The sequence below is a fragment of the Aedes aegypti genome, chromosome 2 (genome assembly GCF_002204515.2).
Source record: "Aedes aegypti strain LVP_AGWG chromosome 2, AaegL5.0 Primary Assembly, whole genome shotgun sequence".
Taxonomy (NCBI): domain Eukaryota; kingdom Metazoa; phylum Arthropoda; class Insecta; order Diptera; family Culicidae; genus Aedes; species Aedes aegypti.
The window spans coordinates 268,184,700-268,212,588 of record NC_035108.1 but is presented as its reverse complement, the minus strand read 5'-3'; the positions used below and the strand labels follow the sequence as shown (position 1 = coordinate 268,212,588).

Sequence of the window (27,889 nt, the reverse complement as noted above, 5' to 3'; positions counted from 1 at the left end):
AGTCATGTTTGAAATCTAGGCTAATACTTGCATTATAAGCAAGCTACAAGCATCTTGTCACCAATATGCTTATAGTAAGAGCAATCATAAAATAAATAACTATAGGCTTGGATAGTTATCGTGATTTCGTTTTATAAAATAAACATATTTATTAAAATAATAATAGTTTACTTCATTTGTGAGGGCACAAAAAATATCCTGTCCAGTGTGCTTTTTTTCGTAAAACTAGTTTCAATATAAAATAATGCTATTTGGGGTCCCTGATGTAGCATTAGTAAGATTCTACTTGAAATTGATTCTGAATGTTGAAATTTGATAGTTCTTGCAAATCATCGACTGGAACGCAAATGTACTTATGAATTCGGCTAGCTTAAGCTATAATCGATGAGGTTTGGATCATTTTACAATCTCAAACTTTCTCCACTCTATCTTCTGTGAATGCTTTTATGATTCAGATCATTTTTGTACATCGATGAATATTAACTCGTTTCCGTTGTTTAACTACGATAAATCATGCTGCATCGGATAACCGGATGCTTCTATCTTTATTAACGAGATTTTTTAGCCCTAGGCCAGTTCATTTAGGGACCGATGGCTTTATTTTTCACTCTAACTTTTTACGTTATAAGTGACTATATCGGGGATGGGATTTGGCGTGAGAGGCGTGTTTACTAACCACTACACCAGCGGTTCCCAAACTTTCACCATCCAAGAATGAATAAATTTCGTTTATGCGTTGAAATACTCTCCAAAATGAGTTTCCAAATGAGAGCCAACGAACGCTGCCTTAGAAAAGCAAACTGGAGTGATCGGCTCTCATGTCGTCACATAATTTTGCGAAAAATCTTGCTTTTATTGTACGAGTCTTCACATAGTTCACCACTTTTACAATCGTTTCAACAACATCGCTCATGTCTTTACTTTCTGCTGCCAATGCTTCTCTGTGAATAATGCAAAGAGTCCACAGAACATTAGGAGCCTTGATGCGAATTTGTGCTTGTAATCCTTGAAAACGACCAGACTTGGCAAGAGCTCCATCAGTGCAAACTCCAAAACATTTTTTCAGGGAATTTCGTGTTCAACCATATAAGAATTGACGATATCGAATGATCCCTGCCCAGAGGTCCCTCCGGTGATTGGCTTACAAAATATCAGATCTTTCCAGAAGGTGTCTTCATAGATAAATCGCACAAAACAGAACAGATGTGCGTCCTTGCTATTGCCCGTAGCTTCATCCAGTTGCAGAGCATATTTTTTAACTTTCAGTAAATCAACTAGTTGATAGCTTCGGTGAAGTCATGGATTCTGCGACGAACCGTGTTGTTCGAAGCCGGTACCTTCAGTAGTTGCTGACCTGCTGACCCTCTTATAGTTGGCTAGTTAGAGAGATACTCTCTCATATCGCTCACAAAACCTTTGCAAAAATCGAATTAGAACTATAGGCTCAGGGCGTTGAACACACGTTTAATATGTATACTTAAGAGGGTTCATAATCGATAGCAATTGAATTGAATTTTCTATCGACCTTTAATATAGATAATGTTCATGTCAGTTTATAATTTACACGCGACGCACCTAGCAAAGCTCTGCGGCGCACCAGGGCGCCGCGGCGCACAGTTTGGGAAGTACTGCACTACACCATGTCCATCCCCAAACAAAATTTCGCTCAACGAAAGACGGATAGCATAATGATAGCTCACTTTTTACCATAAATTTAAGTGGTTACGGCCGGGGTGGGTGTACGACTGTAAACTACGAACAAAGCTCGCATAACAATCACAGGTCACAGGTATCCAGAATCATGAAGAATGAGCCGTCGCATGCCTGGTTTTGGTATAAAAACTGAAATGTCTCAGAATACGGGTATCTCCGGTGGCCATTCCTGGGTTATTTGGGTGGGCTAGAAGAACCAAAGTGGTCATTTATCAATTATAAAACTATCAAAGTCACAGGTATTCAAAATCATGAAGAATTGGCCATCGCAAGCCTAGTTTTGGTACAAAAACTGAAATGTTCCACAATAAGGGTATTTCCGGTGGCCATTCCTGGGTTATTTCGGTGGGCCAGAAAAACCAAAGTGGCCATTCATCAATAATTGAACTAGCAGAGTCTCTCAATATCTCCCTATCTCGATGTTATTTTCATTTGTGTGGAATATAATCAATGCATATTCGATCTGATGTTCTTTGATATCTTACGATATCAATACTGTACTGTGAAAATTTCAGCTTTTTCGGTGGAGATTTAAAAGGGGCTCAAGGACAATGTAGGTTTGTATGGAAATTACTATGAAGAAATTTTGAAAAATTTTCAGAACACGTTAGTACTGTCATGTAAGCACAAACTTATCAATCCATAGTAAAAACACGTTCTTCAAACCCTAATGAAGCATGTTACTGAAGAGACACACTTCTTTTGAGCTAATTTTGTATGGGATTTTTGTAGATGTTTGCAGGGCTATAATCCCATATGGAGCTAAATAATAACAAACTCATGAATATCCCTTTTCCTATCCGTCGGATTGAATTACTCTCTTCAGTAAATTTCTTGATTTGAAGAATGAGTTCTCATTATGGGATGATAATTTTGTACTTACATTCCAGTTCTAACATGTTTGGAACATTTTTCAAAATTTTTCTATTACACTGAACAATCAAATTTTGCAAATCTACAAACTCGCCCATAAAACTTCAACCTGCATGCTCTAAACATTCAACCTCAAACAGTACTTTTTATAACAACTTCTATCTCAACTCACCGACTTCCATTTTCATTCACTTTAAGCACAACCAGTTTCATAGTAAACTTGCCGAATGGTTTTGAGAAAAAAAAAAAAAGATTAACTAGCTGGTTCAAGTTTACAAAATGATTGTACTGGCCAGCAAACAGTCATTCCTACTTAGATATTAGGGGCTTCAAATGCATTATAATGTGGCGCTTATATAGGTACTTAGAGAGATACCACTTTTATCGCGGGAACTTACAAGTTTCCATGCAGATTCAGGAAATTTTCATTGCATTCCATTACTGTGTATTAAGTCAATTGTTAGGACCTTCAAAATATGACTCAACACAGAGAAAAGTGCGTAACGTTTTGTTGCAGCAGAGGTTAACCACTAGTGTGAAAAATGGTTTTAAATATGTGAAAAAATATGTAACATGTTGGTCAGAAAAGGTATTTATGATGTAGCAGAAAGAGATAACCGATTGGCTTCATGGACCTAATCGACATTTGATATATTGTTCATGGACATCGAATGTTTCAAGTAATTCGATGATACTATTTATGATAGAGGTCCATTGCAATGAAAAGTGATGATAAGAGCACTGAAACAAGCAGAAAAGGATTCAACATATTTGTACGCTGATGTAACACAATTTCCTGAATAAAATCATTGCCGCAATCTCTAATACTTGTTTCATTTTCATTTTGTTTTCCTTCGGCTCGACATCTATTGGCACACTGTTATCAATTGTGAAAAACTATTGCGAATTGAACAATAAAAAAATAAACAAGCAAACAAACAAACAAACCACACATACTCTGAGAAGAAGAATGCAAAATGAATAACGGCGGCGAGTATTAGCGATTGGCGGTGGTTTAAATGGTTGATACCAAATTTTGGAAATGGTATCAATGATAATCAGTTTAATTACAGGATTTCTGGACACAAGTTTATTCACATTGGATACACTCTGCAATAGAAGTGTTTTGAAATCCAGTGTTATCCATTTTGCAATCTTCTTCTCTAATTTATTACTATTAAAGTAGAAGTATCACATATCCAACGGTTAGTGGAATATTGGGTGCAATAGGGAATAGTAGTGGGTAAAATAGAGTATAAAGGTAAGTGATCTATCTTCTATACTAGATTGTAACTTAGATATATCTGTTTGACTTCAACATCTTTGGTGGTGTCAATGGTAAGGCCAAGGCATATTATAAAAGCTCATCTTCGATGATGCTTGTTTTTAGTTCAGGCAGGTTTTCGAATTTCCACTTTGTGAGGTAGTCTGAAAAACTGTGTGCGTAAAAATCACGAAGCAAACAAAAAGACTGGATCTGTTAAAAGTTGTTTCTAGCTAATCACGGCTTTTCGCATAACTTTTCAGCGCAATATAGCTCGAAAGATACGAAAGTTCACGATATAGTCGTAATCTCTAAGAAGCTTGATTGCCGCATTTTTTAGTTTTGGTTTTAGTTTTTCATGTTGGTTTCAATGCCCCACAGTTATAAATCAACGCTTCTGGGAACACGCTTGACATTTTATTTCCTTCGAACGAAAAAAAATATGATTAAGCATATTACAATTGATTGTGATGCTGTACAAATTTATGGTTCACGTAGGCACAGCCCTGTAGTCGTAAAATTTGAGCTTCTTAGTCGTCCCTTTTTGAGGAGGGCGTTGCTATAGCCCAGAGGGCGGTTGTACTTCCAGGCGTTAATGAGGGAGTCTCATAAGAAAATTGTATATATATTCCAACCACATGAGAACTAATACACAGCGTAACAAAAATGACATTTTTGCGTGTCTCAAGAACCAAATTATGTGTCTCTAGTAGATTTGGGGCCGCTGCATCTGATGCCGTTCTCAGAAATGTCCCAGCACGTCACAATTTTTAGCTACAGGTCGCCAAAGTAGTATAAAACACTGGTTTAAGTGATGTTTACATGAAATTTAAAGTATGATTACTCAAACTTTTTTGTGATCCAATAAACTGCCCACAGTCACATTCGACATTTTTGACAAATTGGAGTTAATACCATGGAGAGTCATCAAATGATAAATACTTTCGATCAACTTAATGAAATATGTGAGATTGTTCTAGAAAATTCGAAAAAAAAAATACCAAGTTGTTTTGTCACATTGGTAATTATAATCGCATAACAGTCACATTGAGATTATAAATGAGCCTCGTAATGTAATTGCAATAAAATTTCTATCAGAATCATTTTCTGACTATTCATCTAGTATGCGATATGAGTTGTACAAAATATCAACCTCAAATAAGCACTTTTGAGTTCCTGGTATTTTTTTTTGAAATTTTAGTTTCCTCCCATACTGTCATAAAATGCACACCTTGTATCCCATTTACTCAATGCCTACTTTTTTCGAATGTTACAAATATGCAGTTATGGGCAGTAAAGTAAACATGCAAAATAGTAGAGATGGTCGGGTTTCACATTTTTTGAACCCAAACCCGACCCGTACCAGACTTATTTTATTTCTTCAAACCCGGACCCGACTCGAAGCCGGGAAAATAATTGAAAGGCAACCCCGGACCCGACCCGAACCCGAAATTATTTCGCTGTTCAAACCCGAACCTGACCCGAAACCCGATTTTTTTTTGTAAGAAAAACCCGAATAAAACCCGAGCTCGAAAATATGGCAAATTCATCGGAATATTTCAGGTTACTACTCTGTTTACAATTCTCACGAAACTCGACCCAAACCCGACTTTTTTCAAGCCCGAACCTGACCCGTACCGGATAGTTTTGTAGCCTTCAAACCCGTCGGGTTCGGGTTCGGGTCGGGTTTTGGGTTTGAAAACCCGAGACCCAACCATCTCTACTAAATAGGACTTCAACTTTCATTTTAGATATAATTTGGTTGACATTGCACAATAAAATTTAGTCTAAATCGATTTTTTCAACATGCTTGCAGTCTCCATACAAAACTCTTTGTTTGTCTTACATGGCAAAATGCAATACTTTTCTAAAACACCAAAAAACAACTTTTGAGCATCGATAGTATTATGAACTTTGCTGATAAGTATTGTTATACACATAAAGTTGGAATTCTGTAGCAAATTAAGCGAATAAATATCCTTACAAGCTGGCAAAAATACTTATTACCTTATTGTATGAAATATGTTATTTGCATAAATTTAGATAATCGTTCTTTTCCAAGGGCTAATACCATTGCTCACCAAGTCTTTGCAGATGCTATAACTATTTTTTTTCTTTGGAAATTGGAATTCTAACGATATGTGCTTGGTGGTTTTGTTTCCGCAAGAATTACTCAGTAACATACCAAACATTATTTTTAACAGAATAGCGTGCAAAGACGAGTTATTAGGTAAAATTTAAAAAATATGTCTTTGAAGTTAATCAGCATTGGAAAAAACGGTAAATTACGACTTTGGCATCATTCGACTATTATCGGCAAACAAAATTAAAACGCCAAATTCACAGCTTTCAATGAAATATTTAGATCATTATTTGTTCTACTAACTGCCCCCTGACGAGATTACCGAACAAATGTTTAGCTATTCCTTATTATTATAGATATGCGTTGGATAGGCGCAAAATGAAGAAGAATGCGAACTGATTGCTTATTTTTTTTAGTTTCAAAATTCCATGTATCTCATCAAACTTCAAGAATTACTTAGATGATTCGATCAATATTGATTCATGCTGAAGTAATGTCGGAATTTCTACATAATTTTTCTTTTCATACGGAAAAGTAGTTTATATACCAAAGGGTTATAAGGATTTCAGAATTTAGTGGTGACAAGAGGTCGTACAGCTCGGAAATTTCAATTGACTTTCTACAGGGCGTTAATTTGCTCTTGATTACTCCAAGGTGTTTATGCAGCTTGACAATTTCGATTGATGTCCTACAGAGTGTAAGGATGTGCCTGATATATGTGGATTAAGGTCAAATTTCTGCAGGGTTGATAAAGCTTTGAATTTTGAATTATTGTTCTACAAAGAATTAAGATGACCTATTTGAGACAACATCAAATTACTTCAAGGCGTTAATACAGCTCCGGTTAATTTCGATTGATGTCATACAGGGCGTTAAGACGCAGCTGATCTACAGTTTACTCCAGGGCAGTGATAAGGCTTGACAATTTGGTTTGATAGCATACAGGACGTTGATATACATATGATCTACGTGGAATTGTGTGAATATACTTCAGAGCGTTGATAAAGTTCGAAATTTAATTGATTTTCTAATGGACGATGAGATACATCCGATCTATGTATATAATAAGGTCAAATTAATCCAGAACGTTGATAGTGCTTGGAATTTTCAGCTTATGTCCTACAGGTCTGACCTAAATGAGATATGGTCAAACTCCATGACGTCAATGAAGCTTTACAAGTATGATTGATGTCATGAAGGGCGAAGGAGAACCAAACATCCATTTAAGCTGAAAACTTAATCGATTGGTCACCAATGGTGGTGACCAATGGTGGTGACCAATCGATTAGCTTTTCAGCTCAAACGGATGTTTGGTTCTTCAGATCCGTGATCTTGAAAATTTGAACTTTGGCTTCGATTTATCTTCACCCTAATATGCAGCTGATCTTTGTAGGATGAGGTCTCATTATTTCAGAGCCTTGATTTAGCTTGAAATTTTCAATTGATATAGGGTGTTAAAATGCACATGATCTACATAAGATAATATAAGATAACTCTAATGCGTTTTGAAAGCTTGTATTTTACATTTGATATCCTTCAGGGCGTTAAGATGCACCTAATCTACTTGAAATAAGGTCAAATGCCTCCAGGGCGTCGATACAGCTTGGAATTTTTAATTGATTTAGGGCGTTAAGTTGCATCTGATCTACATGGAATAAGGTCAAATTACTCCAGGACGTTAACACAGTATGAAAATTACGATTGATTTTCTACAGGACGTTGTGATGTTCCAGATCTCACAAAGATCTATGTGGAATACAGTCAAGTTACTCCAGGGCGTTGAAACAGCTTGATCGATTAATGTCATACAGGGCGTTGAGATGCACATGATCTACATAGAGCAAAGCTAAACTACTCCAGGGCGTTCATACAACTAAGAATTGATGTCTTCATATCGTTAAGTTGCGCCTGTTCTCCATAGAATAAGGTCAAACTACTCAGGGCGTTAATATAGCTTGTAATTATTAAATGATATCCTACAGGGCGTTAAATGTAATTGAGCTGCAACAAATTCTGATCTAATTTCGAGTAATGAAACACAGGGCGTTTAGTTGCACCTGATCTTCATGCACAAGCTTGATGTCCCAAAGGGCGTTGAGAAAATGCTGAGAAAAGCTTCTTAGTCGTCGACTAAGCGCGACTAAGCAGGACGACAGGGCTGCGTAGGCAAAATGTGTTATGCATAGGTGCAAATCTATTTGTTGAGATATTCCCGTTTTAATTCAACTCTGATCCATATCTGTGTGCTATCCATAACTGTGGGGTGACTGTACTATTGAAAGTACACATATGACACCAAATATAATTGATAATTATAAATTATTCGAGCACAGACTTTAGAAGTAGCAACTAGAGCGAAAACCTACAATGGGTCAGACAATGTGTTTTTGTGCTAGAATTTATCATCCAAAGAGTTAAATTTGGTTTCAGTGGTCACATCTGTACAATGTCCATCGCCAGAGAATCCGAAAAACGGCAAAGCCATCTACACGAGTACATCGTACAATTCGGTTGTCAGCTATGAGTGCCGCTACGGCTATACACTGGTAGGCGAGAGTTCTCGGCGCTGTGGAGCTGATAAACGATGGACCGGAACTCTACCGGCGTGTAAAGGTAGGTTTTTGGGTGCTAGAAATAGCGAACCTTTAATTTTAACGTCTCTCAATTTCAGAAATTAACTGCGGCCACCCGGGAACTTTATACAACGGATGGCTGGAAAACATAGAAAGTGGAACGGGGCTTGGAGCCAGCATTATTTTCCGATGCCACCCTGAAATGCTGCTGGTAGGAAATACTTCATCGGTATGTCAGATAGATGGTAGATGGCGTTATCCGTTGCCTCAGTGTTTGGCTCCCTGTGTGGTCCCATCTATATCTCAGGGTCAAGTTATACCGATCGAATTCGAACTGGATGTTAACATGACAACGATTATACCGACAAGTGGAAGCAGCTCTAAAGTGAAACATGGCACCGTTCTGGAAGTGATCTGCGACGAACATTACGAATTTCCATTTTCATCGCTGTCGCCACCAACGTGTAACAACGGAACATGGAGTGTCATTCCACGTTGTGCACCCGCCAGATGCAAGACTATGCCGAAGCCTCCAAAGTTTGGAATGGTTTTGGCACCAAAAACTGAACACGGCATGCGTGCTAGGTTTAAATGCAAAGACGGGTACACTCTAGTAGCTCCTGGAGGAAAAGAGCTATCGAACCCTAATGATTATGTTCTGATATGCTCTTTTGGAAACTGGACGGGGGAAACTCCGCAGTGTCAGGAAGTGTACTGTGCATTTCCTGGATATATTCCGAATGGAAAAGTATTGCTGGTAGGTAATATGGGTCTGTACGATTATCGACCCTATGTGAGGAAGGTTATCAATAATAAACAAATTATGTACGAATGTGATAAAGGATATGTTATCGACACTGGTCCACCTGGTGCAACCTGTATCGGTGGAAAATGGAGTCCCAGAGAGCTTCCCACGTGCATTCCAGGCCAGCACCCAAGACTGCGATGGAACAGACGACGCCGTTCAATCGATCTAAGACTGCGATTCAACAGATCAAATCATCTCAAACAGCATTATCGGTTTTTAAAACGAAAGCTCGACGAGCACGACGCATATCACCATCTGTATCCTATGGAAGCTCATGGCATAGCTAAACGCAGCGTTCTAGGATATAGAGGGCAAATGGCTCATAAGAGGCATTATAATTTTGACGATTTCCAACGATTTAGAGCGAAAAGAAACGTGGAAGCCAATCGCAATGCATTTTTGAAAAACGCAATACAAACTTTTCCAATTCGCCAACGACGTCAACTATCGGATGTCGAACACGCATACAATAAGTATTATGAGCGAATAAGAGCCAAGTACCGAAACTACGTTCAAAATTTGCTTGGCTATAACAAAATGCGTCCCTTGCAGGAAATGCAAGTTCAGGATGGGAAATGGCAAACAACGGATCCGGAATCAATTTCTAGAAACAGGGTTGCACAAAATTCACGAACGGGAGCAAACGATTTCGAAGAAGAACATACGACAAAGCCTCCACGTTCACCGAAATCTAAAGTAAACAAATCACGAATTAAATCAAAAGCTCAGCCTCCGATCGTTATTCCGAATATTAATGAAGAGTCCACCTACAAATACGACTTCCATGATACTCCAGAGACCAACATGTCGAATAATGTGGGAGAAAATGACATTTATTCCAACTATTTTCCTCCACCGCTAACCGGGCGATCGCACACTAATTGGCAATTTGCCTCGGAGATAACGCCGAAAGTTCAAATTCGCTCAGACCCGTACAGCCTCTATGCTACTTTATCTCATAACTTCACATACACTGGTAGGAAACCAGCTTCAACTCCAGTACTGATGCAAAACCTACATTCACAAATCATTCGTCGTAAGCGTAACACCGTTGAAGTATCGGTCTCATCTGCTGAAGACACACGAAGATCACAGAAAAATAATCGTAAAAATGCTGGAGCCACTGCAAACCAGACTGACCCAACAGGAATGGATGGAGATCCAACGAAGAAAATCAAATTTAAGGGACCATGTGAGCCCTTGTCTAGCGAAGCGCATGCCCAGCTGGAAATTGTAAGACCCGGAAAGGATCCAAATGAAGCATTCGGCCCTGGGACGATCGTACGAATGACATGTAGCAAGGGATATGTATCAAACATGGCCAGCCCGAATGCGACATCCAAATGCGTGAGAGGTCGCTGGAAACCAATCAAACCTACTTGCAATATGAGTAAGTATAGTTGTTGACCTTTCCGTACGAAATGTTTGTTTTTGAGGAATATTCAATCAGTGCCATCCAATTCAAATTTGTCTCAATTTGCAAGGGCCGAATTATAGAATCAGTTCATCTATTGGTTGAAGAGTTTTCGGATTCCATTGGGGTCAAAACCTACCGAAGCACAATTTGGCAAATCATTTTACTTTTTAACTAGTGATATGCGAGATTTTTTAACATGAAATACCATTACATTCATTCAAAATCTTATGTTTGACCTATGTGGTTATGAGAATCAGTTTATTTGGGCCAGACATGTTCAGGGAGCCCCGGAGTCATTCCCAAAAAATTTTCTAACACATTCGTGTGACACATCGTCGTCATATAAAGAGTCGAAATGGTCTCTTCAAAGTTCACCGGTTGTTTGGAACCCCAACTGAAAAACATTCAAAACTGTTCAATCAATATCTCTGAGATTAAATGTTCATTAGAAACTTTCCATGGCTCATTTGAAAGGCAATGAGCTTATCTTACTACGAATTTGTTTTGACGAAAACATTTTATAAATTTTGCTCACCAAATTATTACTTAAAGTTGTGACATTTAAAAAAATGCACCAAAAAAACAAAATGGAAAATTTATCACCATTGGATCGATCAACATTTTAAACAAGTACGGCATTAGAACTGTAATCTCAAAATCTTTGAAGAACACACACATTATTTATGTTTTACGCATTTTGTTGGGCAGCGCTTTTTTGTAACTTATGCAATTGTGCCTTGGGAGGGATTTATTTTGTTTGCGAAGCGTTTTTTTCTGGTATTTTTCTCGTGTTTCCAGAGAGACTTCGTTCTCAGTTAGTCTGTATGCACACTTAGATTTTTTCTCGTTGTTCGGTAAATTTTCTTACCGGAAACGTACTGTAAATAAATATTTAACTGAGGTTTCGGTATGACCAACGAGATTTACCGAACAACCTTGAAAAAATAAAAAAAATCAAAACAATACTACTTCGCTTTTACCGATACCGTCGTTTTTTTTACCGAAAAAACTGTAAATCGTTTTGATTCGCCGAAGGCTGTAATTTTTTACCGTACTTCAGTTCACAGTGCTCAATGCTTTACCGAACGAATAGTAATCTGAAATTTCTGAGGCCGCCATATTTGTTTCTAAGTTTCTAAGTGCTAATCATCAAGATATTGCATCTGTTTTTCCAAAAACTACAGCAGCGGGATGAGTGACTAGTAGGTATTTTCTGTAAGTATGACCTGAGGGTTTCTACCGTGAAGCTTATTTTCAAGATGGTATAAAATGTTTTCTTTGTAGTATACAACTGAAAATGTACGTTCCGGACTGCAGCATCGCATTAACGAGCATGACCAGTGACCACCCATGACGGAAACGGTGGCGGTTTTCTTCATAAGGGGTGAACAGCCGAAATTAGCGTTCAATGTCCCACCTGAGCCTGCTGATGATGTTTAATTTCCTGCCTCCATTTACACAAAGCAGCAGAATTAGTAAAATAAATCGATTTGTTGCATTTGATTTCAATATGGACTTCATTGTTTTTATTTTTTCGGTGATCCGATTCTGCCTGCTGTTACGAACATTGCGTTCGGTAATTCAGTTAACGAACATATTGTAATTCTTTGACAGCTGTGTGTCGATTGAAATTACAGATTGTTCAATAATTCTTAACTTTACCGAAAGCATTACCGAGCGCTCAGCGGTTTATATTTCGGTAAAAAAATTACCGGAGTCGTTGATATTTTCTAAGTGTGTGTGTTAGGTGAAACTGAAAGTGATTTGGAGCTGCTCAGTCAAGGATGAAGTGTAATTGGTGAGTCCGTTTCATGTTTGTATTTTCAATCTGTTAAATATGTATTACTACACATTCGATGCAACGGTGGGAGTGCTACTTTAATAAGATATTTCAACAAACTATGAATAGTTTGGTATTGTGAGTGTTTGCATAAATCATTTTTGTTTTACATAACTTAATAAAAACACACCTCTTTCCTTTTAATTTTATTTTTGTTATAAAAAACTTTGAATTGTTCGACATTATAAGTGTCGACTCACTAAAGGTTCACTTTCTTCAATGCGATGTCGGACTGATTTCAAAAACAGTCGAGATAAAAGCCGAGCTGGCAGAGCAATGATAGTTAGTTCGTTTAAAACTTCGCTTCGCAAGACCAACCGGCGAACTCCAGAAGTCAATACACATATCTATGGTTGGTATTCCGTGATTGACCGAAGTCAGAGAAGATGCACAAAGAATCAGCTAGAAGTTCGACTGGAATCAGCATAGCATTAGCGTAGACTTACTGTACACGTCAATGGTTGCTTTGCTACTCTGTGATTGATCGGGACTGGTAAGAATAGGATAAATTAGAGTCTATATAATTCTACATTTTTCAGAATTGACAATTCAATTCATTGGCACCATTCACAAGAGTAATTTGAGATTTATTTACTCTGCAGGTCATCCTTCAAGAAACGTCTCTCAAATATGATAAAAAATTGGGGGGATTTTTTACTTGTTGTTCTGAATTATCAATTCTTTTTATTGCATACCATAATCGATAAAACCCATGAAAAATTAATATATTTTGAGACACTAGTGTAAAAATTACAAAGATATCATATACAAGTCAATCTGTTCGAAACTGGGGTGCAGGAGGTGCTAGACCAGAATTATAGTTTGACCATATTTAGTTGAAATATGGTACAAAACACATACCGTAAAACGAGGTAACTTTGATAGTTTTTTCGAAGTAAACTTGAATATTTATGAATGCTGTTTCAAAGAATTATAATTCATATTTTTAAAACAAGTATCGGCATCCTAGCTATCGATTGCAGTAGACAGATTGGCAAAAGAATTATTTTGAATGGATGTATAATTTTCCATATAATCGAAAGTTGGTTGGTAACTTTGATTGTGGAGTATAAATCGAACAGAATGGAATGAATTCAGAACATTTATAGGGCATTGCATACCTCTAGGCGTTTAACGTTATATGGAAATTTCTGACCCCGATTACAAAAATGGTCCCAGTTTGTGAAAATGCTTTTCGCTAAGAGATTTGAGAAGGTATTCAAGTTCTATGATAACTAGGCTGTCAAAGATAAGTGACCAACTATTTAAAACTACATCAAATAGTGATCGTAGAACAGATTGTTTGTAAGCGTTTCAAAAATGCTAAAATTGTGTATTTTTTTTAAATTAGTATAAAAAGCCTAAAATGTTCTTGATTCAAATGAAAACCGCTCTTACATGAAGTGACATACTAATATACTATAGTTTTGCATTCGTTTTGCTTAACTGATTAACAGAAATTATTTCGTTTAGTATGTGGTGGGTTACACACTATCAAAGTTACCCGAATTATCAAAGTTACCCCGTTTTACGGTACCATGATACATAGGCTGCCAAAGATAAACCAACTATTTAAAACTACATCAAATAGTGATCGTATAACAAATGTTTTCTAAGCGTTTCGAAAATAATAAAATCGTATACATTTTTAATATTCATATATAAAGCCTCAAATGTTTTCGATTCAAATGAAAACAGCTGTAACATGAAGTGCCATACTACTTCTTCTTCTTTCTGGCATTACGTCCCCACTGGAACAGAGCCTGCTTCTCAGCTTAGTGTTCTTAAGAGCACTTCCACAGTTATTGACTGAGAGCTTACTGTGCCAATGACCATTTTTGCATGCGTATATCGTGTGGCAGGTACGAAGATACTTTATGCCCTGGGAAGTCGAGAAAATTTCGAACCCGAAAAGATCCTCGACCGGTGGGATTCGAACCCACGACCCTCAGCTTGGTCTTGCTGATTAGCTGCACGTTTACCGCTACGGCTAACTGGGCCCCTAATACTCTTTAGTTTTGCATTCGTTTTGCTTAACCGAATAACAGAACTATCAAAGTTACCTGCATTATCAAAGATACCCCGTTTTACGGTATTCACTTTCAAACTATGATGGTGTTCCATTATGCTTGCGAAGTAAAAACTATTTTTCCATATTCAAAATCATTATTGATTAAGTTTAAATTTAAAACGATACTTCAACTTTTTATTGGTTTTCATTTTTTTTGTTTTAAAGAAGCGTGCATATTACAGGGAATGTACTGTTTTACGCAAACAATATTCTTCTTTGTAAATTCCTTTTTTTCTAATACACCATTTTGATTGGTTCATAAATTCTTTATTTTTCGACGGTGTCCGGTTCTGGGTGCTGTCCGGTACTGGGGGATCTCCCCTAATTGCTAGTTTTTATGTACAAAAATTTCAAACATTGTCAGTTAAGAAGTTAAATGATTTGGAAATCGGGGTTTGTTTCTAACGGAATCAATTTCATGCGAGGCTTGCAAATAGAGACCAATCGGGATAGAATTACATTGACATTGAAATAACAAAATGATTGGAAAATTCATCGATGTTGTATGATTCAATAACAATAACAATATACATTTAAAAATCTACAGAACCCTGCTTTGCACCATCGACCGAACACGGCAAGTACTACTCCAGTCAAATCGACATGGTTACGATGGACGCTGCCAAACTGTCAACGGCAGCAGCTCTTACACCTATGGAAACTATCGAAAGTGCTCAGCAGATTATGTTTCAATGCGACCAAGGCTACAATACCCAAGGTCCATCCAGCCTTCGTTGTTGGAATGGAGAATGGGCCGTTAGTTCTATGCCGGAGTGTCTTCCAGCGCCATGCGTTCTTCCGCCGATTATGCACGCCATGTACCAAGGAGGCTACCGAGCTGGGCTAACAATCGCCCACGGTAGTTCGGTGATGATACAGTGTGAGAGCGGAATGGGCAATGTGGCGCCTGTTCAGATGGGTAAGTTCATTCAATTAGTTATGAGCAAAAGATTTCAACGATCTTATTATTCCCAGATTGTGCCCTTGGATCGCTCACTCCGGAAACCATAAACTGTGGATATATAGCTTCGGCATCTGCTTCGCGTAAATCCCGAGATGATGATAGTAGTTCGATAATTGTGTTAGACGGAAGTAACGTAACGTCTTCGGAGGATGAGAATGATGGCAGAGATTGTGGGCCTCCGGGTAAGATTCATGGATCATTGGTGTACAAAAATGGCGAACAAATTGATGACAGTGAGGAAGGATTCCCATCTGGAACGGAGATTACGTTCGACTGTATTGTGAGCATAACAGGGGAACAAACCACCTGGAAGATTATCTGCGAAGATGGGCAATGGATTGGACGGTCAATGAATTGCGGTATGTGAAAAAATAACATGCTTGGGAGGGAATCTGTATTTATTTGGAAATCTCCATTTCTTTCAGACGACGATGATCCATTATACCACAGGATTCCATCGGCCAACGGTTCCTGTATGTTCCGGAACAATGAGCCGCATGTGGTGAGCTTCTACAACGATCTCGAGATAAGAGAAGACATAGTCGAGTTTCCACCGGCAACTACTATCATATCCAGGTAAGTGGTCGCTTAATCGTATTCTGCACCAACCGTGATACTGATTTCACCGGAAAGGACGTTGGTCTTGTGGTACCACTTGTTGGTATCGAGGACAACTGAAATTTGATAACCAGTCAATCATAAAGTCTTCTTACAAGCTTAAATTTATGTACTAACTTGTCTCTCCGGTTTTCACTACTACGGATAAAAAGTTACAACTATAGTAGCACTCAGGCGGTGGAGCGAGAATCCATTCCTTAGATCCTTTGAGTTGCGATTGCCAGGATGGTAAACGTACGTTGTCAACCTTAAAAATAAACAACAATTCATGCAGAGAGTTAAGAACGTTTCGCACAATGGACAAATAACAAAGTGATTTATACGCTTTCTTTAAAACACTTTCCGTCCCAGTATGAAACATTGACGTGAATGTTTTGACGTGCTAAAGAAACGAAGTTTGTTAAAAAATTACAATTATAAAGGTACTCTTTAATGATTTAGAAAAGTATTGTATCTGGTCTCTACTTATGTTTTCACTTTGGCTGGTGGGTTCACGAATCGGCTGGTGAAAATATAAAGTTTAAGAGAAGTTTTAAAGTATAACTGGTTGGTAAATGCTGGGCATGGCGTACCATTGGTACCTCACGTACCTGAAGGAATAAAATAAACCCTTCTGTGCGGTCCTTAGCCTCCTGTGCCCAGCAACTCCTATCCCTACCTCCTCGTGGTACTAGCCGGGGTACGAGCAACATTGAAGAAGAACGGGTAACCAACCCCGGAGGACACTTTTGTCGTATGCTGACAGGGAAGGGGGATTTGCTTGTGCAAACCTGGAGCATCTGTACTCCATGTTAGGAGCGGCTCCCAAAATCGTCTGTTCTCTATGTCAGGGGTGGCTGATCATCATCCGAGTGCGAGAGAAGAACTCTAAGCTAAACTGTGCACTATGGCCCTCCGGGAATCTAGGGGGTTGGTGTCAGGCCCTGTATGCCAACCGCGAAAACAATCAAGGAACGAAAGAATACGAACCGGGACAATCGGTGGAGACCACAATGACGTAAAGGGACTAGCGATTGGAAGCTCGGTACGTGGAACTGTAAATCTCGCAACTTCATCGGGAGTGCAAGCATACTTGCCGATCTGCTGAAGGATCGAGGATTTGGCATCGTAGCGGTGCAGGAAGTGTGTTGGAAGGGATCATTGATGCAAACTTTTAGAAGTAACCATACCATCTACCAGGGTTGTGCTACTTTTTCCCGATTCCAGTGGCCAGTTCCCCGAAAACCCCGTTTCCCCGAATAGCCCATTTCCCCAAAAACCTAAGGCACTCAGAATTGTTATAACTTCATATATTTCATGGTGGCGAATGAGCCGGTCATCTGTACCCTTCTTTATTCCATTGGCGGTTCTTTCGAGTTTCACCGTCAGTTTATGTTCACTCGAGAAAAACCAAATATCTCTTTATTTCAACTGCTCATTGTTCTTTTTAGTTCACCACCCTATCACTGTAGACCAGGCCTGCCCAACCTTTTTGAACCGTGGGCCAAATCGCAGGAACAAGTTGGTGTCGCGGGCCACATTTTTAAAGGAACAAATGTCCCCATGAAGTCTGCCAAAAGTCAATAAAAGAAGTTTATAAAATCTGACAAAAATCTATGAATGAAATAAATTTCATTTGAAGAAATCGATAAAAAAAATTATTGCTGCTGAGCATTCTGCTGGACATTGTGAGGGTCCCTTTCAAAATTGTATAAGAATATTTTGAACAATCTACCCCAGAAGTATTGGATCCTGTGAGAATAACATCCAGGATTTTTTGTAGAATCGTACTCCAAATTTTGTCAGAACCCAACCTAATATTATTAGCATAAGCCGGAATGTGCCAAATTTTGATCAAGCGTTTTAGAAAATTTTGGTCAGAATGTCCAAGATTTTACAATTTTCGTGCCTAGGTTTACTTCAGAATCTTACTCAATGATCATTTTGAAATGCTACCTAGACATATTTGAAACTGCTTAAAATTATTTCAAAACCAACCTGTTCATAATTTGATTATAAATTCGTTTAGTTTTCGGGCAATATGTTACATAACGTTATGTTGCAATCTAGCCAAGGATTTTACAAAACTATGTATTGAATTCGTTGAAAACTCTGGCTATGGAATCCAGGTAAAAAATCTGTGAGAATGTTGTCAATGTTATCCGCGAAAGTTATGTTCAGAATTCTTAAGAAATCCTGTCCAAGATTTTGAAAAAAGCCTGCTTTTCTTCCCAAGTAACCAAAGAGCACTTAAACTAGCATTCATTCAGCATTGTATCCACCTATACAATAAGGCATTAAATGCTCATTGAGCGTATAGCTGCCAGTAATGCTACTTCATAGCAGGTTTTGGCGAAATATAGGGCTGTTTTAATGCTACACCTTCAGAAACGTCGCATCTGGCTGTCAGAAAAGCGTGACGCCTCCAAAGAGAGCAAAACAAAACTAAAATATGTTTCACCATCCCTCTCTTTCTTTTCGCTGTTGCCGTCTAGCATGTTTATATGTTTGCTGTGTTGTAGTTTTTATTTTACTTAATCTCAGAATGCGACTTGAAATCTTGACCCGGTGATTGGTGGATGGTGATGCAGCAGAAGAACCGTGCAGTGCTGCAGGATGGGCTACCATTAATACATCATTAATGTCTCCGTTGCAAAATACACCTGACTGGAATCATTCGATATACATAATCAATATGTGTAATGGAAGAGTCGAAATATGTTTCTCCCTATGCTGTTTTTCTTTACGACAACCCCGGAATCTAAAGAAGCATTGATTTGAGTTGTCCACTTTCGATTCGGGACATCGAAGTCGCAGATTTCTTGAGTTTTGTGTGAGAAAGGAATATGCATTTTTGACACGCACCTGTTGACAGGTTTTCATGAGATTACCCGTAAATGCGAGTGCGATGCAATATATATCATCGTAGTCGCGAATAGCCATCAAGTGTTAAAAAATGCTTAATTGAGACACTGGTATGAGAGAGACAAAAGATATTATCAAACATGACATATTTGCTATATTCCTTTTACACATCATGCCTGTTGAATCAAATAAGCATTTCGATTGCTCTGCATCAATAATAGTTCTTGCAGTGAAAATGCTTTTCAACTACCATGGGTCTTTTAATAGCAGTGTTTCTGTCGATTTAATGCAGCCAAGCAATAAAACTGCTTTGACAAGACAGATGGCAATACGAATGCAAAAAGCGTTCTATTGTGCGGCTTATTGGAGTGCTTGGTGGTTATCTGGGTTATTATCCTGTCAAGGATGAATGTCGAAAGAAGTCATTATCACTCATAATTTGAGATTTAGAATTTGAAAAAATAAGTATCTAAGTATCAAAGAAGGTTAAAGCACAAAACAATCCAAATAATTAGTATACTAAAATTTAGTTTAGTATGTTCTATTTTCGGATTGGTAGAATATTCAACAGGCCAAATATGAGAAGAATCTTCAAACCCTCCGCGGGCCGTTCGTTGGGCAGCCCTGCTGTAGACTATTCATGCATTTTTTTCAACTGCTTAATTTTTCGGGAAAATTCCCCGAATTACCCGGGGAGCTGGCGTTCGGAGAAATAACATTTGAGGAAAAGTTGCACAATCATCTACCAGAGCTGTGGCAACACATACGAGCTGGGAACAGCTTTTATAGTGATGGGTGACATCCAGAGGTGCGTGATCGGGTGGTGACCGATCAATGATAGAATGTGCAAGTTGAGGATCAAAGGCCGGTTATTCAACGTCATCATAATAAATGTGCACAGCCCTCACTCCGAAAGCACTGATGATGATAAAGACGGTTTTTGCGCGCAGCTCGAACGTGGAGCTGCCCACGACGTCAAAATCACCATAGGAAATCTAAATGCTCAGGTTGGCCAGAAGGAGGAGTTCAGACTGACTATTAGAAAGTTCAGTGCCCATCGGCGAACGAATGAAAACGCCTTACTACTAGTTAATATGGCCATTCGTAGCACCTATTTCCAGCACAGCCTTCCATACCGATATACCTGGAGATCACCTCTGCAGACAAAAACACAAATTGACCACGTTCTGATTGATGGACGGCACTTCTCCGACATTATCGACGTCAGGCGCTAACATCGATTCTGGCCACTATCTGGTGATGGTTGAACTGCGCCCAAAGCTCTCCGTCGTCAACAACGTACGGTACCGACGCCCGCCCCGGTATGACGTTGAGCGGCTTAAGCAACCGGATGTCACAACTGCATACGCGCTGCACCTCGAGCTGGATGAAGCCCCTCTTGAGGACACTGGAGAACAGTCAAAGCAGCCGTCAACGATGCAGCTGCGAGCACCGTCAGGTACGTCGGACGGAACGATTGCTCCGACGAAGGTGGACCCACCAAAACGTGGAACGTTTTAAACGGAAACGGCAACAGAAGGTAAGCTGTGACGGTCTGAAGAAACACGTAAGTTCTATTAGGACGCATCCCGCAACGGCTTCGTGCCGTGAGCCGAGATGTGCAGAGATAATGATGGGAGCATTTTGACGGACGGAAACAGCGCTTCGACGAACATCTGAATGGCGCTGACAGCCCAAACAATGAAGGTTGAGACATCGGAGTAAATGTCTTTGTCAGTACTGCCAAAAACCAACCAGCCCCCACTTTGAGGCAGGTTGAGGATGCCCTTCACCAGCAAAAGATCAATAAAGTTGCTGGTAAGGATGGTATCGAAGCTGAATTCATAAAGATGGGCCCGAAGAGGCTGGCCATTTGCCTGCACTGATTGATAGCCACAATCTGGGAAACAGAAAAGCTACCGGAGGAGTGGAAGGAAGGGGTAATATGCAACATCCAGAAAAAGGGCAATAAGATAGATTGAGAAAACTTTCGAGCGATCACCATTCTAAGTGCGGTATACAAAGTATTATTCCAGATCATTTTCCATCATCTGTTACCTGTAGTAAACGAGTTCTTGGGAAGTTATCGAGCCGGCTTTGTTGACGGTCGATCGAGAACGGACCAGATATTTATTGTACGGCAAATCTCCCAAAAAATCGTCAATACCAAATTATAACACGCCACCTTTTCATCGACCTTGTTATGACAACATACGATAGTATCGACCGCGTACAGCTATGGAAAATCTTGGACGAGAACAGCTTTCCCGGGAAGCTCACGAGACTGATAAGAGCAACGATGAAAGGTGTGCAAAATTGTGTGAAGGTTTCAGGCGAGCTCCAGTTCGTTTGGATCCCGCCAGGGACTACGACAAGGTGATGGACTTTCGTACCTGTTGTTCAATATTCGGCTTGAAGGAGTTATGCCAAGGCTTAACAGCCGGGGTACGATTTTTACGAGATCGAGTCAATTTGTTTGCTTAGTGGATGATATGAACAGTGTCGCAGAAAACGGTGTGTGGCGGCGAAGGATGAATCACTAGCTCACCCAACTCTACGGCGAACGTAAAGCTGGAAGGGTACGATGAGCAGGGCCTGTTACATGATTGCCGGACTGTAACCCTGCAAAGATGGTGTTCGCGTCGGATCCGGTTTGTAAAGAAGACGTGGAGCGCAGCGACTTAGATGGGCGGATCAAGTGCGTATCGATTTGGCAAGCGTGGGGCAGAACCGTGGATGGAGATGGAGATGCACCCACGAACCGAGTATTGTGGCGTGGAATTGTTGATTCAGTGTTATCTGTTTAGATGATAATTAAATTAATGGATTGAATGAATTAGTACAAATAAGCCGATAGAAAATAATATCATATTCTAAAACGGGCTACAGTTGTACTGTCCACGTTTACAATGAGTATGGGTAATTCATTGTATACCTACTTAAGGTGACTAATGTATTATATTTTAATGATTCTTGGTAGAAACTGTGCCTCAAATCAAATTTATTATACATCTTGTTACGTTAAAGAAATTATAAGCAATTTTTGTTATGTGTGCATACCTTAAAGTTCAAACGGTAGCATTTAAACTTACTGGGAACCTGCATGCTGCTGGGCGCACTAGTTAAAGTAAAGCACAATACTCTGAGTTTGCTTGTCAACATCAACCATCGCATCCGGTCTTCCTTTCACATCAGTAGTGATGTGACTGTCTTAGAGCTAGCACGCTGCTGGCTAGAGCGAAATCGGCCTCCAGTGCAAAAAAAAGGTTAATCGAAAGGTGACCAAGGCTAAGGTGTTATCTCACAATAATTAGATCATCGTCATACTGAGCCGGCGACACACGATTTCCCCAGTCCACGATGAACACACGTGCACCATCCGGAATAAAGCGCCGTCAGACTCCGAGGTGAGTAAAATGTCATAGCTGATCCGAAAAGCGGGAAGCTAACAGTGTTATTCTCCAGTTCGGAACAGTCCGAATTCGAATCGCGTCTCGTGCATGCGGCACGCGACACAGGAAGGATTCCGGGTGTCACGTAGTCGACCAGTTGCGCAAAATTGGCCACCATCCCTTATTGCTACAAAATTGTCGGTGAGTAATGCCCGTCAACAATGAGACATGCGAATTAACGAGATGCATTTCTGTCAAATTCAGACAGCTTAATAAGCACGTAAATAACCCCCGAAGAAGGCCGACATTCTCCAGATCGGCATCTTGCTGCCCTCATAAACTGTGCGGCCTTCATTACGAATTCATCCACACACCTGGTGACACTAAAATGTGCACGCATCAGGGGTTTTCTTTTAATTTCTCACCCTACAACCTTTCGTGGCTGAGACATCTCGGACGGTGGGGAGTTTTGGTTGGTGCAGCATTGAACGTGACGGAGCGGAGCAAGCGTTTTCCACGGTGCGAAGCGCGACAGCAGTTGGGTCCGATAGGAAAGGACCACTTCTTCCGGCTCAGATGCCGCTAGCCAAGATAAGGAATCACTCCGAGAAGCGGCGTTGCACGTAGAAGGTCGAAGCAACCGGCGTGTAAAGCGCGATAGAAGCTTGGATCGGTTTGGCAAGGACCATTTCTTCCGGCTCAGAGGCCGCCTGCCAGGATAGAGAATCACTCCGAGGAGCGAGGCGCCACGGTCGCAATTTCGCAGGCGACCTCCTTTGAAGATTTGCTCGAGCAGCGTCACACTCGTTTCTGGCACACGCGCAGGGACATGGATGCCTCAAGGAAGCAATGAGAAAGCAGGGTGCACCCATGCAGACGCGCGTGGGTACTAATATGCCAAGAAGAAAAGAAGAATGAAGAAGTACTAGCTTAGTAGTTAGGGACCAGTAGGAGAGAATAAGTGATATCTAAGTAGATGTAATAAAAGGTTTGCACACTAAATATTCAAGTCTGTGGCGTTTTCATGTTACTAGCCGGACCATTCAAAGCCATTTTATCTCGGCAGAGATCGTTTCACAACAATCTATGTCGTAAAATTGGACAAAGTCAAGAATGTATCAATATGATAAAAAAACATAATAATTCATTTTTTGGATTTGCATATTTTACTACGATAATGTAGCATCTGAAAGCTTATGGTTCAACAAAAAGAATCAGGATAAAAATTTGGTTGAATTTTTGATACTTTTCAACGTGAGACCTTAGTAATTTACAGGCCGTGTTACTCCCAGCCTGGATGAAACACACGTCTCCTAGCCTCAGAGTCGGCGCTACGCTCGTGACACTTCGTGAAAGAAAACACTCATAGATAGACTCCAATAAAACTCCCTCTATTTCGTGGTCTAGTGTACACTTGTATTTCCTCTCCTTGACGTTCCTATTTCCTCTACTACTGACTTCTAACTTTCCCACTTTCTTATTGCTACTTCTACCTTACACAACTGCTCTCTTCAAAGATCACCATGGCTTATGAAATGTCTTACTGGTGATGTTTTACTCTGAACCGTTGGCCGTTGACCCATGTCCATCGATGACGAAATCCGTCTCATCATGGCCACCCATTCATGTGGTTTAGTGCAGCCCTGGTGGGGATTAGCGCACTATAGTCCTGATATAGGGTGGAACAATGTTGGCTGCGTTTGTGGGAGCTTCTGGGACATTTTATTTCTACCTTCTACAAGCGTTTTCTTTTCTATTACACATAATTACGAAACTACACACGACAAATCTCATTAACACTAGACATTAAACTGATACTGGTTACAAACTTATAGAATATCTCGTGCTCTTGTGACTAGGGGATTTTTTTTTTATTTCCGTTCGGATTTGGGCCGAAAGTTCTCAGATTTTCATGAAACTTTTTCCACAGGCAGGGCTTTTCTATTGATTACCTTCTCATAAATATATTTTTGAACGTTTTCCACTAAGTGGAACATAGTTTTTTTCCGTTTGTTCTTTACGAATTTTCTCAACGGTGTAAAATTTTGTGGAAAACTGTTTCCAGTTAATATTTTTTTTTATTCCTGAGAAAATTTGCTTTAATTTTCATAAAAAAACTTTGTTTCTACGATGCTTCTTTCTTGAGTTATGATTTTTCAAACTAAGTAGTGTCAGAGGAAAACAAAAAAATTCCAACTGAGTTTTCCGGGAAAATAAGCGAATTTTTCTCAATTTTTTTTTATTTATATATTGATGAGCCCTGCCTGTGGAAAAAGTTTCATGAAAATCGGAGACCTTTCGGCCCACTTTGTACGGAAATAAAAAAAAAATCCCCGACGAATTGTGTGCAGATTTTTTGACATTATATCTATGGAAACCAAATATAAAGCACCTCTAACACCACATAACACTTAAATCAATGTTTCGTTTCAGTTAAGTTCAAAACCCCAAAACTGAAACAAAACGTTATAAGATAATAGTAGCTTACGCAACAAGTTGCAGAAAGGTGATTTTTACAGCGCGAGTCGTACATTTTTCCAACGAGGCTTGTCGAGTTGGCTAATTACGACAAGTGTTGTAAAAATCGAGTTCTGCAACGAGTTACGCACAACACTTTTTGCAATTTCGTAGAAGACCACTTGAGGGTATCAAAAATCACATCGCGCTGCTTTCACCATTATTTTGCAATTTCTTAAAATAATTGTGTAATGATTCATTACGCAACTCAAAACAATTGTGTAATGAAAAAGCGTTGCTTAATAGGCATTACGTAACAGATTTTAGTAGCGTAATGATTATGATCTCACTGCATAATTAAGTGCAGGAAAGTAAGCCGTTTCATGATAGATTGGCATGATGAAAAACAGCCTATTATGATTAGAAATTGCAAAAAAATGACCGCTATTGTCACCTAGTTTTGTGAAAAATTTTTGAGTAGTTTTATGATCCTCTCAAAATCAAAATAATTAACATCGTATAGTTTCAAGGAAAAGCATTTCAGAATGAAATGATTATTAAGTTACTAGACAAAATTGAATAAAACCAGATAGTTATGGAAATATTACTTGGGATATCAAGAATTCACTAGTCGTGCTGTCGTATTTTGTTTGCTTATTCTTTAGCTATTGAATATTTATGGAAAGAATAAGAAATACTAAAGAATATTAGTATGACACTTCACGTAAAAGCTTTTTTCATATGAGTCGAGAACATTTGAGGCTTTATATACAAATGCAGTCGAAGCTTGTTATAACGACATCGCAAGGGACCGTCGTAATGAAGAAATGTCGCTGTATAGAAAAGTTATAATATCAAAATATTTTTCAAGGGACCGCAAAATGTTACTATAGAGAGCTTTTGTCGCTTTAAAAGTTGTCGTTATAACGCTTCGACTGTATTAAAAATTCATACAATTTTAGCATTTTCGAAACGCTTACAAACAATCTGTTCTGCGATCACTATTTGATGTAGTTATGAATTGTAGGTCACATATCTTTGACAGCCTAGTCATCATAGAACTTGAATATGATCTCAAATCTCTTAGCGAAAAGCATTTTCACAAATGCCCTATAAATGTTATGTAATTTAATTAAATGTTGTTCGATTAAACTCCATTATCAAAGTAACCCCAAAACAGAAAAACGACTTTAGATTATATGAAAAATAATATATCCATTCAAAATAAATCTTTTGGCAATCTATCAACTGCAATCGATAGCTAGGATGCCAGTACTTCTTTTAAAAATACAAATTATAATTCTTTGAAACAGCATGCATAAATATTCAAGTTTTCTTTAAAAAACTAACAAAGTTACCCCGTTACGTTACAAAGTTATGGTACTTGATTTTCAAGAGTGCCGCGTAAAACACCCTAACGTACGCAATTTTCAATAGAATATTTGTTACCATTTAACCGAAATCCGATTAATTCGATGAAATACAATAATTTTAATACAATTCTGCGTTAAAATATTACAAATATTGTATAATATCGTTACAAATACAAGAATTGTAATGTTCTTAGATAGTCATTTTAAGTTTTTCACCCAGTAAAAGTATAGTTTAAATACAGTTGTGTAATTAAATCATACATTTCCAAAGGATCTTAAACAGACTTTTTATTAGGCGTTTTTTTAGTATGGTATCTACTCTAAGTCACTTACATGCATGTGAGCTCCCAGTCCGGGCCCACCCATAAACACCCAATCCACAGCGTTATTTTCCGACCCACGTGGCAAAAAGTATGGCCGACCGTAGTGTTCTCTTAAAATTTTCACTATCTCCGGATCACAATTACTCCACCCAAAGTACCACGGCTCAGTACCAGGTTCGTAGTTCACGCGTGCTGCATCCAAATCGAACGCTTCGTGGATGTTGCGAAAACCCGTTTGATAGGGAAAAAACTGGCATCGAGCGGCTTTTTTACGTTTTCCATATGTTTCGTAGATATCCTTGAAAAACCAATAATCGAAGTATTCTGTGGCGGTCCAGTTTGGCGGTTGCATCCGTTACAATTGCCGGACCTCCAGCGTATGCATAGTTCTGCTCGAATTCATCCGGGTCTACATTGGCGAGTCGAGGCACTTCTCGCATCTCCCGGCAAAAGTCACAACTTTCCGGCGGGCGAAACGCTTTCTGCAGCTGTTGTGGCATCCCAAGGATGCACTGTTCCATGGCAAACGATAGAACCGGGAAAAGAAATTAAAATTCATCAGAAGGGGGAATTTTCACTCAAGTGGCTCATTTACATCTTCATTTGCAAACAGCTCGTTGAAATAATGTTTTCCGATCATACAAATTAGGAATGCGAGGATGAGCTGATACTTTCTCGTTTCGTAGTGAAGATAATTGCGCTGCAGCTCCTGTCTATACCGACGGAACGAGGCCAAACAATCCAACTCGACACCACTCGCGCTGGATGTAATTAAGAAATTCTTCAACTTTTCATTGACTTCTTCCATTTTGGTGCCGCGGTTTGGGTTTCCATGCGTCAGCATCTGATCGTGGCACTTGGCAGTACGATGTTCCCGCCTAGAAATAGCACCGGAAAAGGGTGATTGGAAATGTATCCTTGTTTTACATCAAACAAACTGCTACCACAGTAGAATGGTGCTGACACGTCTGCACTGGGGAAAGTTTTAATTTGAACTGATCAAACAATTTAACCAGCTCTCGTTTGCCGGATGGGTCTTTCTTTTTATCTTCTGCTGTTCACTGGTTGCACAGTGAGATGTTATGAACATAATAAGCGTCAAAGTTGAACATTTATCTCAGTGAAGCACATTAGCGCGAGGCATACGCATGCAAATAGAGATTTAAAAATGCAGAAACTTTTACGGTGCGCATTGTACCCCCGTGCTGTGCGGACACAAATTCATTCTATTCTCAGATGTTTTTAAAACTATCTTAAGCAATAAAACAGTACTGCT

The 27,889-nt window shown here is 39.2% G+C and overlaps 2 protein-coding genes and 1 long non-coding RNA gene across 3 annotated transcripts in view; 2 read left to right on the top strand and 1 right to left on the bottom strand.

The window, feature by feature from the left end:
• LOC5571729 (sushi, von Willebrand factor type A, EGF and pentraxin domain-containing protein 1) overlaps nucleotides 1-27,889 on the top strand; it is a 102,481-nt gene that overhangs the window by 48,581 nt on the left and 26,011 nt on the right. Inside the window, exons 6-10 of the mRNA XM_021845031.1 lie at nucleotides 8,364-8,546; nucleotides 8,605-10,704; nucleotides 15,190-15,561; nucleotides 15,618-15,965; nucleotides 16,032-16,182. Of these exons, the coding sequence (XP_021700723.1) occupies nucleotides 8,364-8,546; nucleotides 8,605-10,704; nucleotides 15,190-15,561; nucleotides 15,618-15,965; nucleotides 16,032-16,182 (3,154 nt within the window). The remainder of the gene's footprint in view (nucleotides 1-8,363; nucleotides 8,547-8,604; nucleotides 10,705-15,189; nucleotides 15,562-15,617; nucleotides 15,966-16,031; nucleotides 16,183-27,889) is intronic.
• Nucleotides 11,301-12,246, top strand: LOC110676581. The gene is made up of 2 exons (XR_002500533.1): nucleotides 11,301-11,946; nucleotides 12,016-12,246. It is a non-coding gene; the product is annotated as an uncharacterized LOC110676581 (long non-coding RNA).
• Nucleotides 16,083-27,621, bottom strand: LOC5571727. Its single transcript, XM_001659819.2, is given in 6 exon segments — nucleotides 16,083-16,280; nucleotides 16,342-16,471; nucleotides 26,624-26,956; nucleotides 26,958-27,125; nucleotides 27,209-27,491; nucleotides 27,558-27,621. Coding segments are annotated over 5 exon segments (966 nt in total). The 5' UTR covers nucleotides 27,458-27,491; nucleotides 27,558-27,621; the 3' UTR covers nucleotides 16,083-16,194.